Source organism: Ammospiza nelsoni, chromosome 4 (assembly GCF_027579445.1).
Source record: "Ammospiza nelsoni isolate bAmmNel1 chromosome 4, bAmmNel1.pri, whole genome shotgun sequence".
NCBI classification, from domain to species: Eukaryota; Metazoa; Chordata; class Aves; order Passeriformes; family Passerellidae; genus Ammospiza; species Ammospiza nelsoni.
The window spans coordinates 54,701,234-54,714,418 of NC_080636.1; the positions used below are offsets into that span (position 1 = coordinate 54,701,234).

A 13,185-nucleotide genomic window follows, 5' to 3' on the forward strand; every position below is an offset into this window, starting at 1 on the left:
TTATATACATATATATATATGAGAAAAATGTAGTTGTTTTTGTGTTTTATTTTAAAAGAGGCAGAAGTAACTATTAGAGCATGTTTTCCCTAATTAGATATTTGCATGAGTTTTATATGTTTGGAAAACATTAGCAGTCATACTGATGCTTGCAGCTGCTACATATTGCTACTAAAAAGTTTAGATGGCATTTTTAAAAATAAATACCACTCATGCTATTTAGTTTAGCTTTGTGGTAATGTTACTGACACAAGTGTTTGGGACTACACTATGGGGATCGCTGTCACGAAATATTTTCTGAGAGTTGCATACTGGCAAAGTTGGAATTATAAAGATCAGAAAGTGCATGAAAAGGCAACAAGGTTGCGTTTCTTTTCTTTCCAATAGACTAGTCCTTACCTGTAAAAATTATTATTATTCCCTCTTCTCATCAGTTAGCATTTCCTGGTAAATAATAGGAACTTTAATTGCACATTAGTAGCTTCCAGGAAATGTTGTTGTGACATGTATTTAAACAAGCTGTGAATTAAGAACCTCTTTCTACCCAGTGATCTAATTATATTGTCACGCTAATTGTAGTACTTTGTATTTCTATTTGACAACTTTAATTTTCTTTTCCTAGTTTACAGAAATAGTTTTCCTCTAGAGAAATTACCTTTTAAGCTGGGATTTCATTTATTTCTTTCAGAAAATGTACAGTTATCTAAAGCATGTCTCAGTCACTTTGGATGCATTCTGTTCACATCTGTGCCATTAGTTTCTGTGTCATCTTAGGCTAGTCATTGTAGTGTTTCTGATTCTCTGTAGGAGCCCTCTTCAGCTTTCTAAAATGTTTTTGGATCTGTGGATGAAATTGCACTACCAAAACACCAGGTACTGTCTTACAAACAGAAATACAGCATGTTCATAGCTTGGGACTCTTGTGTATTTTTCTGTGATTACAAAATAGAAAAGGACCTGCAAGGGTCAATTTGAGATGTGGAAACAGGCAATAAAACCTTAATCTGTTTACAAAAACAGTATGATGGGTATTTGAGGTAAATTACATGCCTTAATATAATGCAAATGCCCATTTAATTTCTATCTAAATACTATTTATTCCCAAGCCCCAGAAATTAGTGTTAATAATAAGCAATTGTGTGATAGGTCCATGGTGTTGTTTTGAAGGCAATTATAATGCTGAAATAAAACATGCAAGCTTTTATTTATTTGATTTAATCCATCCCTGCAAATATACACATAGGTAAAGGCAACTAGCACAGGCATGAGATTTTAGTGGTACGATGTGATGAAGATAATAATAATAATAATTACAAGAAATGGTGCTATGAAGCATCATAAAGATTTCTGCAAGCCCAGACATATGTCAATGTGGGGTACTGGTGAAGTAATATTCAACAAATTAGCTGTTTGCTCACATAGGGACTGGTCAAGGTTATTAAAGAAAGCCTGAAGTGGTGTTGAGAATGGGCGTTTTTCCAAGATATAAATAAAAGTTTCCAAAAATATGACAGCTTTGGCTGATCTGAGGCATCTCCTCATGGGGAAATGGAGGGTGTGTGGCACAAACCTCAATGTTATGCCATTCCTGGGAAAGGAGACAAAGCAGAGCCAGGCTGGATTGGGATTGGAGCAACCTGGTCTGGTGGAAGGTGTCTCTGTGGCAAGGGGCTGGAACAAGATGGTCCTTGAGGTCCCTTCCAACCCAAAGCTCTCTGTGATTCTGTGAGACACTCAGATGAGCTCTGTGAAAAGCGTGTGCAGTCTGCTTCACGTCAAGGTTGGTGCTGGCAGAGGACTCCTAGAGTGACATTTAAGATGCGAGAGAAAATAAGGTGCACTCTCAGGAGGCTCCTGAGGCATCACAGCTGCTCTTGTTGGCAGCTGGGCAAATATCTGGTCAGGCAAGACAGAGCTGGTTGCAGATTTTGTCCACACCTGCACTTTGTGGAGCATGCTAGCAAAGTTCCAAGATTTAAACAGGTAGTTTTGAACAGTAATATATACAAAGTAGGCATAATTGGTTTCATTACTGCAGAAGTAAATAAAACTTATTTTTACATATCACATCATCAAGCAGGAAGATTGTGCATGGAGATATCTGATAGAATTAGCACTGCTGAGTGAAAATTCCAGCTCTTGGAAAAAATGGCCCATCTCTAGGTCTTAGCACTCAGTTCTTCCAGCATCTAGCAACTTCTGTACTCCAGCTGCTGCCCAACTCTTTGTGGGCAGGATCACTTCATATTGCTCACTCAGCTGACTAAATCTTTTGTGTCTCATGGATCAGTCAAAGCAAGGAAGGCTCTCATTTGGATGCTCACCAGCTGGAGGGAATGTATAAGCAAAACATGACCCTCCTCCAGTGGAGAACAGACCGAAGAACGGTTGCAAATGTTACAAGCAGAAGTTGGGCAGGTTGGATGGAGGACAATTATGTGAATACAGAACACCCCAGTGAGAGGAGGTAGTAAAGAAGCAGTATAGAACTGTGGTCAGCAACTGAACAGTCATGCTATAGAAGAATGTACTGTATATCAAGTTTTCAGCAGCAGTTTTTATTTACTGCAATATTAGCATCATTAGAAAAGATCTTTTATGGCATTCCCTACTCCACCCTTTCTGCCACAGAACTTTCTCTGCCATCTATTTTTTGTATTCATGCTCTTGCTCATTTGGGTTGGATTTTTGATATATAAAACATTTCAGCTCATTTTGGGATTTCTTTTTTTTTTTATTATTGTGAAATGTCAGTGCAATATAAAGTGCTTTGCTTTTATCTGAAGCTCAAAGTCTGAGGTGAGAGTCTGTCTCCTGTTTTTCTGCCTGCAGGGATTCCCATGCTGAAGATAGTATTTGCAGGTTATGAATACCTGTCCTTAATTTCCGTCCCTTTGCTCATCTATCATCCTGCTCAGATCCTTCTTGGCAGCCTGTTGGTACCAACAATAAAATCCTGGATGGTTTCTAGGCAAAAGGTAAGGACTGCTGGATTTGATTTATAATAGCAAGTGTACTGTGAGGGAAAAAATACCAAAAGACATGTCCTAAACTCCTGGGGTTCCTTCTGTGGTTGGGATTTTTCTATTTCCTTGCTTCCTCTACAACAATGATAAACACAGCAGTATCAAAATAAAAGTGCAGAACTTTATCCTGCTTGAAAAGGGGATTCAAGAGACTCTGAAAAAGTTCAAAGCATGAAGTTAGACCTCTACAGTTAATTCAAGTTACGAATTAATTCAAATTATGAATTCAGAATATGCCCCATAAGAATGTCTCCATCCATTAGCTGCTTAATAATCACAGCTTTGGATCTCCTTTATGGAGAAGTGACAAAGATGTGTTGGCTGGCATGGGAGCTGGGGAAATGAGGTAAAATAAGGACACTTTCTGAACTGAATTGAAGCAAGATGGAAACTTTTTTCCCCCTTCCCTTCCCATTTGTGTCACTCCTTACAATAGCAAGAAATCTACAGCAGTCTGGGTCATCCCATTTCACGCGAAAATTAAGGCATGGTATAACTTGTAGGATTATAAACTATAACCTAGAGGGTTTGGAATCAACATCACTGAATCAAATTATGCTTATTTCGGTACAAACTGGAGGTATTGACATCTGACAGCCATTCTGTGATCTCTGTGAGAAGATTGCAGTGGTTTTAGTCAGGTTCTCAGAATAACCACCCTGCAAAAGCTAGTCCATGAAATCTAACTTAATGCTGTCTTTTAATGTTCTGAGATAATAAAGATCAAGAAGCTGCAGCAACTGAAGCCACCTTTGGCAGCCATTTTCAGTGAGGGTTGAGAACTACTGTGCAGCTCCATCAGCACCCTGCATTCTCCACTTAGCACCAGAGAAATTTTATTGCTAACACTCATATTTCCAATTTTCAGCAAAACCCAGTGGCTGTCATTTTACAGCTTCACACCACTAAAGTAACCTTGCTATCTTGAATGCTAAAATCCCAAATCAGTGATTTTCATGTGTTATCTGAACTGTAAAAAGCAGGAAAACTCTCAGTTTTCAGAAACTGTGTTCAGAAATCAGACCTGGTTAATATATACTGGTCTGAGTATCTGAAAATGAAAATCTGAGAATCCAGTGGCAATTATCCATCAGTCTGAAAATTATAGTTTTTCTTTTAATCAGAAATTATCAGGAGACTTTACCTGTGGTATAAAGAAAATTCCATGCTATTCCTGTAGAAAGACAGCCTGAAGTTTATGCTGCTGGTGACAGAACAATCCCTGCAATGCTGACTTCTTTTCAGCATCTCAGGAGTGGGGCTGGAGCTCATCCAGACCTCCCTGATTCTCAGGGCAGTAATGGCCTTTAGGGGCTGCTGTCAGCTGCTGCAAATTAAAACAGCCTTTAAACAGAGCATCAGAACAGTCAAGCAGTACTGGAGAGATTTACAGTTCACCAGCACTAGTTTCTTATTCATTAAGCATCAAATAAACCTCCTGTGCTAAGCAGACTGTAATGCCACTGTAGAACCACTTTGGGGGATTGTTGTTCTGTTGCTGCAGCTTCTTCAGTTGGTCTTCTGTATTATTCACAAATGTTATTTTAATTACTCTTTGAAAAAAATCAATGAGGTTGGCTCTGGTACAGTTACAATAAGTATAATAGAAGTGAATGTTGAGACTGGATAATGGTCTCCTGCTTTGAAAATAAACATGTCATCATCACCCTTGATGTTTATTTTCTACAAACACCTTGGCTTCATTTTGGCATCTCTCTTGCAGGGGGAGGCAGTTATCCAGTCAAAGTACTCAACTGCAGTGACATTCTTACTTAATTATGATAGTACATGTGATCGGGTTGTATGAAATTGAATTTAAATATTTAGAGGTTCATCTACACTAAGGTATTTCTACTTTGTAAATATGGCAGCAGAATCTGCCAAACTACAAAGTTAAAAAATTGTTTCCCCAAACAAAGAGTGGAATGATGTCTCTCTCTCCAAAGTCTCTTGCTGAATAATATCCAAAAGTCTAATCTCAAAGGGCTGGATTTAACAATAGTTAAATGCTGGTGTTTCTGGGGGGAATATATCCCATTTATTTTTAAAGGTTTGGGGTTTTTTTAAGGGTTTACATTTGTGCTGGAGTGATTTTCAAGCAGTGCTTACAAGCTTTAAGTGTACAATATTAAAGGTTAATATCTACAATAAGAAGCCCCATCAGGCATCTCTCAGACTGAAAATTGCTTGTTTAGCCAACCTGCTGGAAACAAGAACTCAGACAAATGCCAGTCTGTCAGGGCTCTTCACCCAAAAGACTTCTTCAGGAAAACAGAGGTTCCAAATTTCAGCAATTTGCTAATTTGTCTAAATTCCTCTCACCTGGGCCAATTTGTCCCACCTAAGAAGGCACAGAGCTTTTTTTTGCTGCTGAGCACACCAAGAGCTAGCATCCCTCCCAGTGCCCACACTGCTGCCCAGGAGCAGCTGAAAACCCAATGCTTTCTGAGCCTATCACATTTCTCTCCTTACTTAGAGAGGCTGCTTCCTGCCAAACTGGAAGCATGAGCACTGGGCTGAACTTTTGTCACACACTGAATAAATAGCTCAGCCACCATAATTGGCCAGCCCTGTGAGGAGCACAGAGCTGGACCCTGCTGTCAAAAAAGAAAGGGGTTTCTTTCTTCCTCAGCAACAATGGAGCTACAAAGATGTCAGGTGTCCCCTGGCATAAGATCACCTCTGGGCTGATGGACTTTGGCTATTTCTTACCTTTTCTCAGAAAGGAGGGTATAAACATCAAAGATGCATGACATCCACCACTGCAGCAGTGATTATCCTCTAGCAGGCATTGAGCTATGTGGAAGGAAGCCAGGGACACAAAGGTGTTGGCCCACATTTTCTTCCCTGTCTTTCCTTAAGTGGGTCTGAAGCTCTTTCATCTGTGCCACGAGTGGTTTGAGTGGGGTCCAAATGGTCACTTTGTAAAAGGCACCTGAGACCCATCTCTGCTTCCTTCACTGACACTGTAGCCATGGTCCTTGTGGTTCCTCTGTAAGGCTCTCTGTAAGAGCAGGTTGTGATTGGCTATGGGACACAAACATCATCTCAGAGCCCACAGCCTGTCAGCTGCACGCTGACTCCTCTCTCAGCCGCTCAGAAGTACACACAGTGTTTTGTTGCCCTTTATAAATGAGACTCTTACCTTGTGCTGTTGCTTGTCTTTAAAGGGTATAAAAAAGTGACTGTTTTGTTTCCTGTTCACAGGCCCTGAAATTAACCAGGCAGCCCAAAGCACCCGTGAAGGTATAATGGTGGAGATGGCCTGTGTCACAGTGAATGTATATATGTACTATACTGTACACACGGACAATTGACACAGCTGGGTTTTGTGAATGTTGCTTTAGTGCATATTTTATTTTTTTATATATCTATCTATCTATCTATCTATATATATATATATATTAAAAGATACCTGTTAAGTGCCTTACAGATGCATTTTGGCAAAAGCATTGTTTTCAGAAGCCACTTTGTTGGTTGCTGCAAGAGGTTGTACAGTATTTTGGAGTCCATTAGTTTATTTTTCTAACTGAGTGAATGGTCACGACTGACAGCTGGTTCTTCCATTGCCCATGCTTTGAAGCCAGGGTGCACCAGCAGCAAGTCTCTGTTTTAAACTAGCCAAAATGAGCCTATCCCACTGCTGGCTTACCTGCTCTTCTCTTGGGGAACAGCTTTCTGAAGGTTTTTTTCTGAGATTGACTTGAATTTCTGTGTGACTCTGTTACACTCCCTAGTCATATGACTGTGACATGCCTTTTTCTTCTGAGTTTGTGTATACTCAGCATGGGGCCATCCAATGGATAGAAGCTGAAAAGCATGAATTATTTGCATTTGTTGACACAGTTGTCTAGACATTCCTTCAAAGTTAATGGTATCTCAAGAAAATTCTTTCAATTCCATTGTATGATATTGTGCCATTGTATATCTTAAATGCCTCATAAGCTTCTTCAAAGAAATGGTCTGGTGCTTGGGGTATGAGTGAAGTATTTGTGTTTGCAGCTAGGAGATCTTTTTATCATTTACCCCTGAAGAACATGAATTTTTGGTTTTCTTTTTTTCTTCGCCTTCCTCCTGTGCAATGCACAGCAACCTGCACAGAGAATTTAGGATGCCGAAACAGAGCCTTTATTGTAATAAGCCAAGCTATGTTTTCTCTATTACTGCATTGGTAATGAAGAGTAGCTTATGAGGACAAGAAAGTTGACAATTTTTTTTTTTTGCTAATTAAAAGGATCCTTATAGTAACAGAAACACTATCTTAGCTCATTTGACAATCAATCACAACTTTTAAAAAAATAATATTACTCTTTCTAATAAACTTAGGTGAAAAAAAGAATACAAAATACTATTTCTAGGCATTGAAGAGAAAGGAATGCAGGCATATATTTAAACATGCAGCCAGCACTCCATCTTGTCTGGGAGATGCAGATTTCAGAAACCTGCTCTAGTCCAGACTTGGGGCTGTGCCCCTCTGCAAAAACTGTGCTGGCAATTGTGCATTAAAATATTGAGTAAGGAAAGGAATAGGTCAATGTGGGATCAATATAAATGCAGAGCTTCCATGTGTGTCATGGTGAACATTGCAGCTAAAGGTGTGGCTGAGTGCAAACACCTTGCAGCAAGTCTGTAGCAAATGTAGGTGATAAGAGCTCTGATAAGGCTGTAAGCCTTTACACAAGCTGAAGATCTATGTGACAATAGGCATGTGAAATTCATATCCTTTTTGCCTTACTGAAAAATAAAAAAATGTGCTTGGTTTACCTAGTCTGTTACTTCCAGTCCTGTGAACAACAGGAAAAAAGTAATCTGGTACCAATCCTTGGTGCTTTATGTGATGGCCACTCCCTGTTGCCATCTGTGTGAGAAATTGCAGGGAGCTGACAGCATCACCCTGCTCACAACTGGCACACCAGTAAAAGGACCATGTGACAAAGGTATGGGAGGTGGCACATGCCACCTTCTTTCCTTCCGTGGAGGGGGGATCAAGCTCCCCCTGCTGAGTAGGCAAGAGGGCTGAAGGACACTGCCCATGTCCCTCTGCCCCTTCCCACTGGGCAGTGAGCTCACAGTTTGATCAGTGCATCCCCAGGCAACACAGGCAGATCCACAAACAGGCCTGCTAGGAAATGGAGAGTTCCTGGGCCAAATTCAAGGTTCCACTTCCTTAAGCATTCTAAGTGGTAACTGGTTCCATATGGGGAAAATTCCTCTGGGTTTAAAACCCTGCTTGTAACAGGGGACAGCATCCAGACTCAGGACAGTTTCTTTATGTTCTACTTCCATAAACCTGAATTTCCAGAGATTATAAAGACTTAGTCCCAATCCCACTGAAATCAATGACTCTTTCTGTTGGTTTTAAATGGTGAGACAACAGCCCAGAGGCAGTGTTCCCTTTTCAAAATACATAGCAGGGGTTCAAGCAGACAATAGCTGACTGTGGTTGTGTCAATGCTAAATAATCAGAACACTGCAAGTACCCTTACTGAGCTACCTCTGTGTACTGAATCTCTGCCTTTCAGTACTTCCAACAACCTGCTTACATTCCATTGAAGACATCCTTTGTTTTTGGGGGGTTTTTTTCAACATTTAAGACTATTTCAAATTGGTTTACAATGTAGTTTTGTTAGTCTCTTTACAAAGTCCTTGTTGATTGCTTTGGGGCAGCTTAAATATTGTGTATGAGTGTTGGAGGTGTTGGTCTAAAGGGAATATCAAGCTAAACTGAAATACATATTTTGAATTCATACTTAATGAAACTGAATTGTGCACATCAATTCTGTTAAGACTGTTAAGATTTTTTTTTATGACTTGCTATATGTCTTTAATAAACAGAGTGGTTTTGAATTCAATTTTGTTAAAAGGAAAACAAGATAAAATTATTTATCCTTTAGGTCACATTTTTACCTCTGTTGTCTGTTTTATTCTTTTGTGGGTGAGCTTTTAAACTTTTTGCTTGTTTTTTAAAACAAAAGCCTATCTGGAAATACTTTATGAACTTGGGGAAAGAAAGTCCTAAGAATGCTGCTAATTGTCATCAATTTAAAATTAATTCATTGAACCTAAACAGTTTTTCAGTAAAGGGTTAGAACAACTCTTTTAAATAAAACTTTATAACTGATATTGAACATAATCAGGCAAAACTGATGGCAAATGAGAACTTTGCCCATGTTACATCATGAAGATTCTCTTGATCATCAACACTTTCTATTTCTGCTTCTCTATAATCCCATCCAGTGAGAGCAGAGGAAAAGAACCCACCCAAACAATAAAACAGCACTTCAGAGGTCATGGGCAGTGTTAGCACTTTGTGTTGAATTACTGAAACATTTTATTTCCCTCTTTGTGCATTAAATTGAACAGCTTTTGATAACTCCAGTACCTTATCAAGATAAACAATTTTTCCTGTAGTTAAAATCAAAGATGTGGTTGTGTTTTTTCTCGTTGATACTTTAGTTATTGTGAGCAGGTTATGTGCTAGAAAGGCAGTCTGAGCAGAAGCTGCGCAGTTTGTGCTTGTTCACAGAGCAGAAGGAGCTTGCTTGTACAGAAGTAGTCCCCTACATTGCTCTGGCAGTCAAGGAAAAAGGAGCTGTTAGTTTTATTTGTTACATTTTTTGTGGAAATATCTTGACGGGGGGGTTAGAAGGCAAGATGAAATATGGTCTGTCTGCAAGCACATTGATTTATGTGCGAGTGCATACGTGCATAAGAGATGAGCAGTTATATATGTAGAAATGACTAGAAAGGGCCAAGTCCCTGGGATACATTTTTTTTGCAAGACTGCATATGGAGAAAGAGCTACTTTTTTTGATGTTATTCTGCCATTAAAAATGAAATTTCAGACACTGAATTGTGTTTTGTATTGAATCATAATCTCATACAGAACCCTTAAAGCAGACAATCGCAGCTTTGTATTTGTAAACTGTAGACTGTTTTGCACTTAAATAGATGTTGATGCATTTGGGAATTACAACACAGTAAAGGGCTAAATCATAGTTTCTCCATTTGGTAATAATCCAAATGCATTTATATTACTATTATTATAAAGTGCCAGGAACACAGGCAGTGCCTAGCAAACACGTTAAATAGACAAGAGACTAAATTCTGCCCTTGGTTACACTTGCACATCTCCAGTGCAAGGTTGTTAAGCTGCAGAGCAGCCTCCCCAGGGAAGCTGTTTGAAGAGCCCTGCCATCGTTCTAACAAAGCTCAGGGATAATGTAGCACATGATGAGACTAAATGAAGAGTATTTTACTTAAGATTTGATGGCCTGCGCTTTCCAGCATCTTACAAACCAAATATCTTTTGTTCCTATTTCCATGGGGTAGCTCCAGTCTCCCAGACCAAAACTTACAGCATCCTGTCAGAACAATGTCAGGAGAGGGATGAGGGATGTGGTCTCCTCTCCACCATTTTCTTGCTACAACCACACTATTGCTCGTGATCATTAGACTGAGGCTTCTACGAGGAGGCATTTTGACTTAAATTCCTCCAAGTTGATGTGTCCTGTTCCTGTAAAATTCTCATTCAACAGAGAGCACCCTGCAGATGGTAAGGAATCTTCTGGAATTGCATGGACAAGCTGTGAAGGACTAGAAAAGCAATGCTGGGAAATGCAGGTTGGAGGCATTGCTCCAGGCAAGTCTGCTTTGTGCCAGCATCTAAAGCTGCAGCAGAGGTCATGAAAGCAGCCTCTGGATTGTTCCTCTTGCCAGAAAGGTGGAGAGTGAGATCTTCAGTGAGAAGTGAAATTAAATTTATTAGTGATTAAAAGGATAAGAGAGATGTGTTGGGAACAATGAATGCCAATGAGGCCTCTCAGCTGCTCCCCTAAGCAAATTGCAGTCTCGGTGGAGTATCGGCTTCTCAGCCCCCCAAATTGCAGTAATCGAGTCTGGAGCTGAGGGGAGCATGAGTCACCACTTAATTTGCTCATCAGTGGAGGCTAAGTTTTCAAAATATTTTTAGATGCATTTCCACAGAGATTTCTGCCAGCCAGTGACCTATAGAGTGACAAGAAAATGAGCAATAGCTGCTGCTGAATCAGGCTTTGCTCCCTGCCACCTACCCTTCTGATCATAGTCAGGGGCACAGGGAAGGCAGGTAAATCAAAGGCTTTTGGAATTATTATGCAGAAAAGAACCCTGCTGAGCTGGTAGGAACACCTGGATTTGTTAAGTAACAAAATAACCTGTGAATTCCTGGGCTGCCTGGTAGGTTCAGATGAACTTTGACTGGCCCCAGCCAGAAGAGGTTTGAGATTAGGAGCAGATTGGGATCCATGCTCCAAGGGACAGCCCACAGCCAGCAGCTGCAGCCCATGGAAGAGGCCGTGCATCTCCCAAGGATCCCATACTCTTACACCTCATCTGCTCTTTGCCTGGGTTCAAAACTGCCACCTGGCACAACCACTCGTCACTCAGGTAAGAAAAAGGAAAAGACTCTGGGTGGCATTCCTGTGTGGGAGGGCTACATTGAGTATAATAGTCACAAAATTGAAGATTTGCAGATGTTGACGTGCTGGTGCTGGTTCATCTCTGTAAGAGAAAACTTACTATTCATGGTCAGTTTTCTTAATAAACAACTCCAACTTCTAAGGGAAATCAGCTGTCTGGAAAGGCAAGAAAATGGAAAGGAAAAATAATTGAAGGAAAGAATAAAACTGAAAGGAAATTGAAGGAAAGACAATTTCATTGATAGGATTAAAAAAATTGTGGAGGTCATGTGAGAATTGGCATTCTGCCAGGAGAAATGCAGGAAATAAAATTTGAGACTCCTGTGACAATAATTGGGTATGAAATTCTATTGACAAAATCTTTTGCAGTTCTGTGCTCCCTCTGTTCTTCAGCATTGTGACTGCAGTCTTTCCCTGTTTCTATCCTTTCTCTGCTGCACAGCCCATACTCAAGATGTCAGAAAATTGTTTTTTTTTCCAATGCCTTCCCTGTGTAGTTTTGCCACTTCTTGTCAACACTGCTTGATGAAGTAAGTGATAAAATGTCTTTTTCCCTTTTTTTTAAATTTTAGCTTCTCCCAGTTAGCTGTCCCTAACTGAACCTGGTGTCATCATCAAGATGATGCTCTCATCTGTTCTCCAAGCTCTCTTAGAGACCCTGTCCTGTAGCCAAGAAACCAGGGCAGCTTTCCAAGATGATGCTTGGGGAAGCAGAACTCAGCTTTTTGTGCTGACACTGAACAACTTAACCCATGCAAATTACAGTTCTTGTGTTCTTTGTTGGGACTTGCAGCTCCCCTGGAAGGGAACACCCACATGAAGCTCGCTGCTGCATCCATTAGAGTCACTGTCAGTCCTTTGGGCAAGCCCAAACTGCATTTGGCATATTTTGCCAAGTTCTCCAGCAAATTCTTGCTTTTTCTGTTTATTGCTTCAAATTCAAGAAGCAATAATGCTTCAAATATTGCTTCAAACTAGAGAAATGTTGGGAGAACCTCTATTTTTCTTCCTAAAAATTACAAAAACCCCTTTTTTGATTTATTTTAGGTCTCTGTTTGCCTGAAAAATTAACTGCAATTTCCCAGAAGTGGCTCAGGACTGCTATATTTGCCTCACACATTCACTCTGCCCCTTCCCCAAAACATAGAGTCTTTCAGGTACCTCACAGCAAGTTGCATTAAGCCATTTTTTAGAAAACAGCTACAACATCTGTTTATCTGGTCCAATTCCCTGATAAATAAAATATATCCCAGAGGCATAATAGGGTGCTAAAAATAAGACTATGACACAATTGGAGCCAGCTAATCTGGTAACTCTGTTCGCTGCAGCTCACGGAGTGTTAATGTGAGAAGCCTGTATCTTTCCAGCCCGGCTGGCTGTGAGCATCGGGCGTGGATCTGCCCCAGAGCCAGAGACAAATCCCACAGAAATGTGCTGTCCTGTGCTCACAAACTTCCTCCCTCTGGCCTCTGCAGGTGTAAAAACCCAGGGGAATTGTGATATGTGAGATTTTGTGCGAGTCAGGGAGCAGAACAGAAGCGCCGCAGTCAGCGAAGCCCGACTTGTGTTTGCGATCAGGTAGCGCCTGTTTGTGCCACAAAACGTGTAATATCTCTGATTAGAAAAGGCACAAAGAGCTGTATGGACCTGCACTATCACATATCAGTGTCCCAAATAATCTCATAGTAATTATCTAACAG

At 40.3% G+C, this 13,185-nt stretch overlaps 1 protein-coding gene across 1 annotated transcript in view; it reads left to right on the forward strand.

Annotated features, from left to right (window-relative positions):
• Positions 1-9,879, forward strand: part of SLC10A7 (solute carrier family 10 member 7) — a 139,680-nt gene extending 129,801 nt beyond the window's left edge. The window contains exons 11-12 of the mRNA XM_059470954.1: positions 2,833-2,978; positions 6,234-9,879. Of these exons, the coding sequence (XP_059326937.1) occupies positions 2,833-2,978; positions 6,234-6,278 (191 nt within the window). The 3' untranslated portion in view covers positions 6,279-9,879. The remainder of the gene's footprint in view (positions 1-2,832; positions 2,979-6,233) is intronic.
• Positions 9,880-13,185: the final 3,306 nt, after the last annotated feature.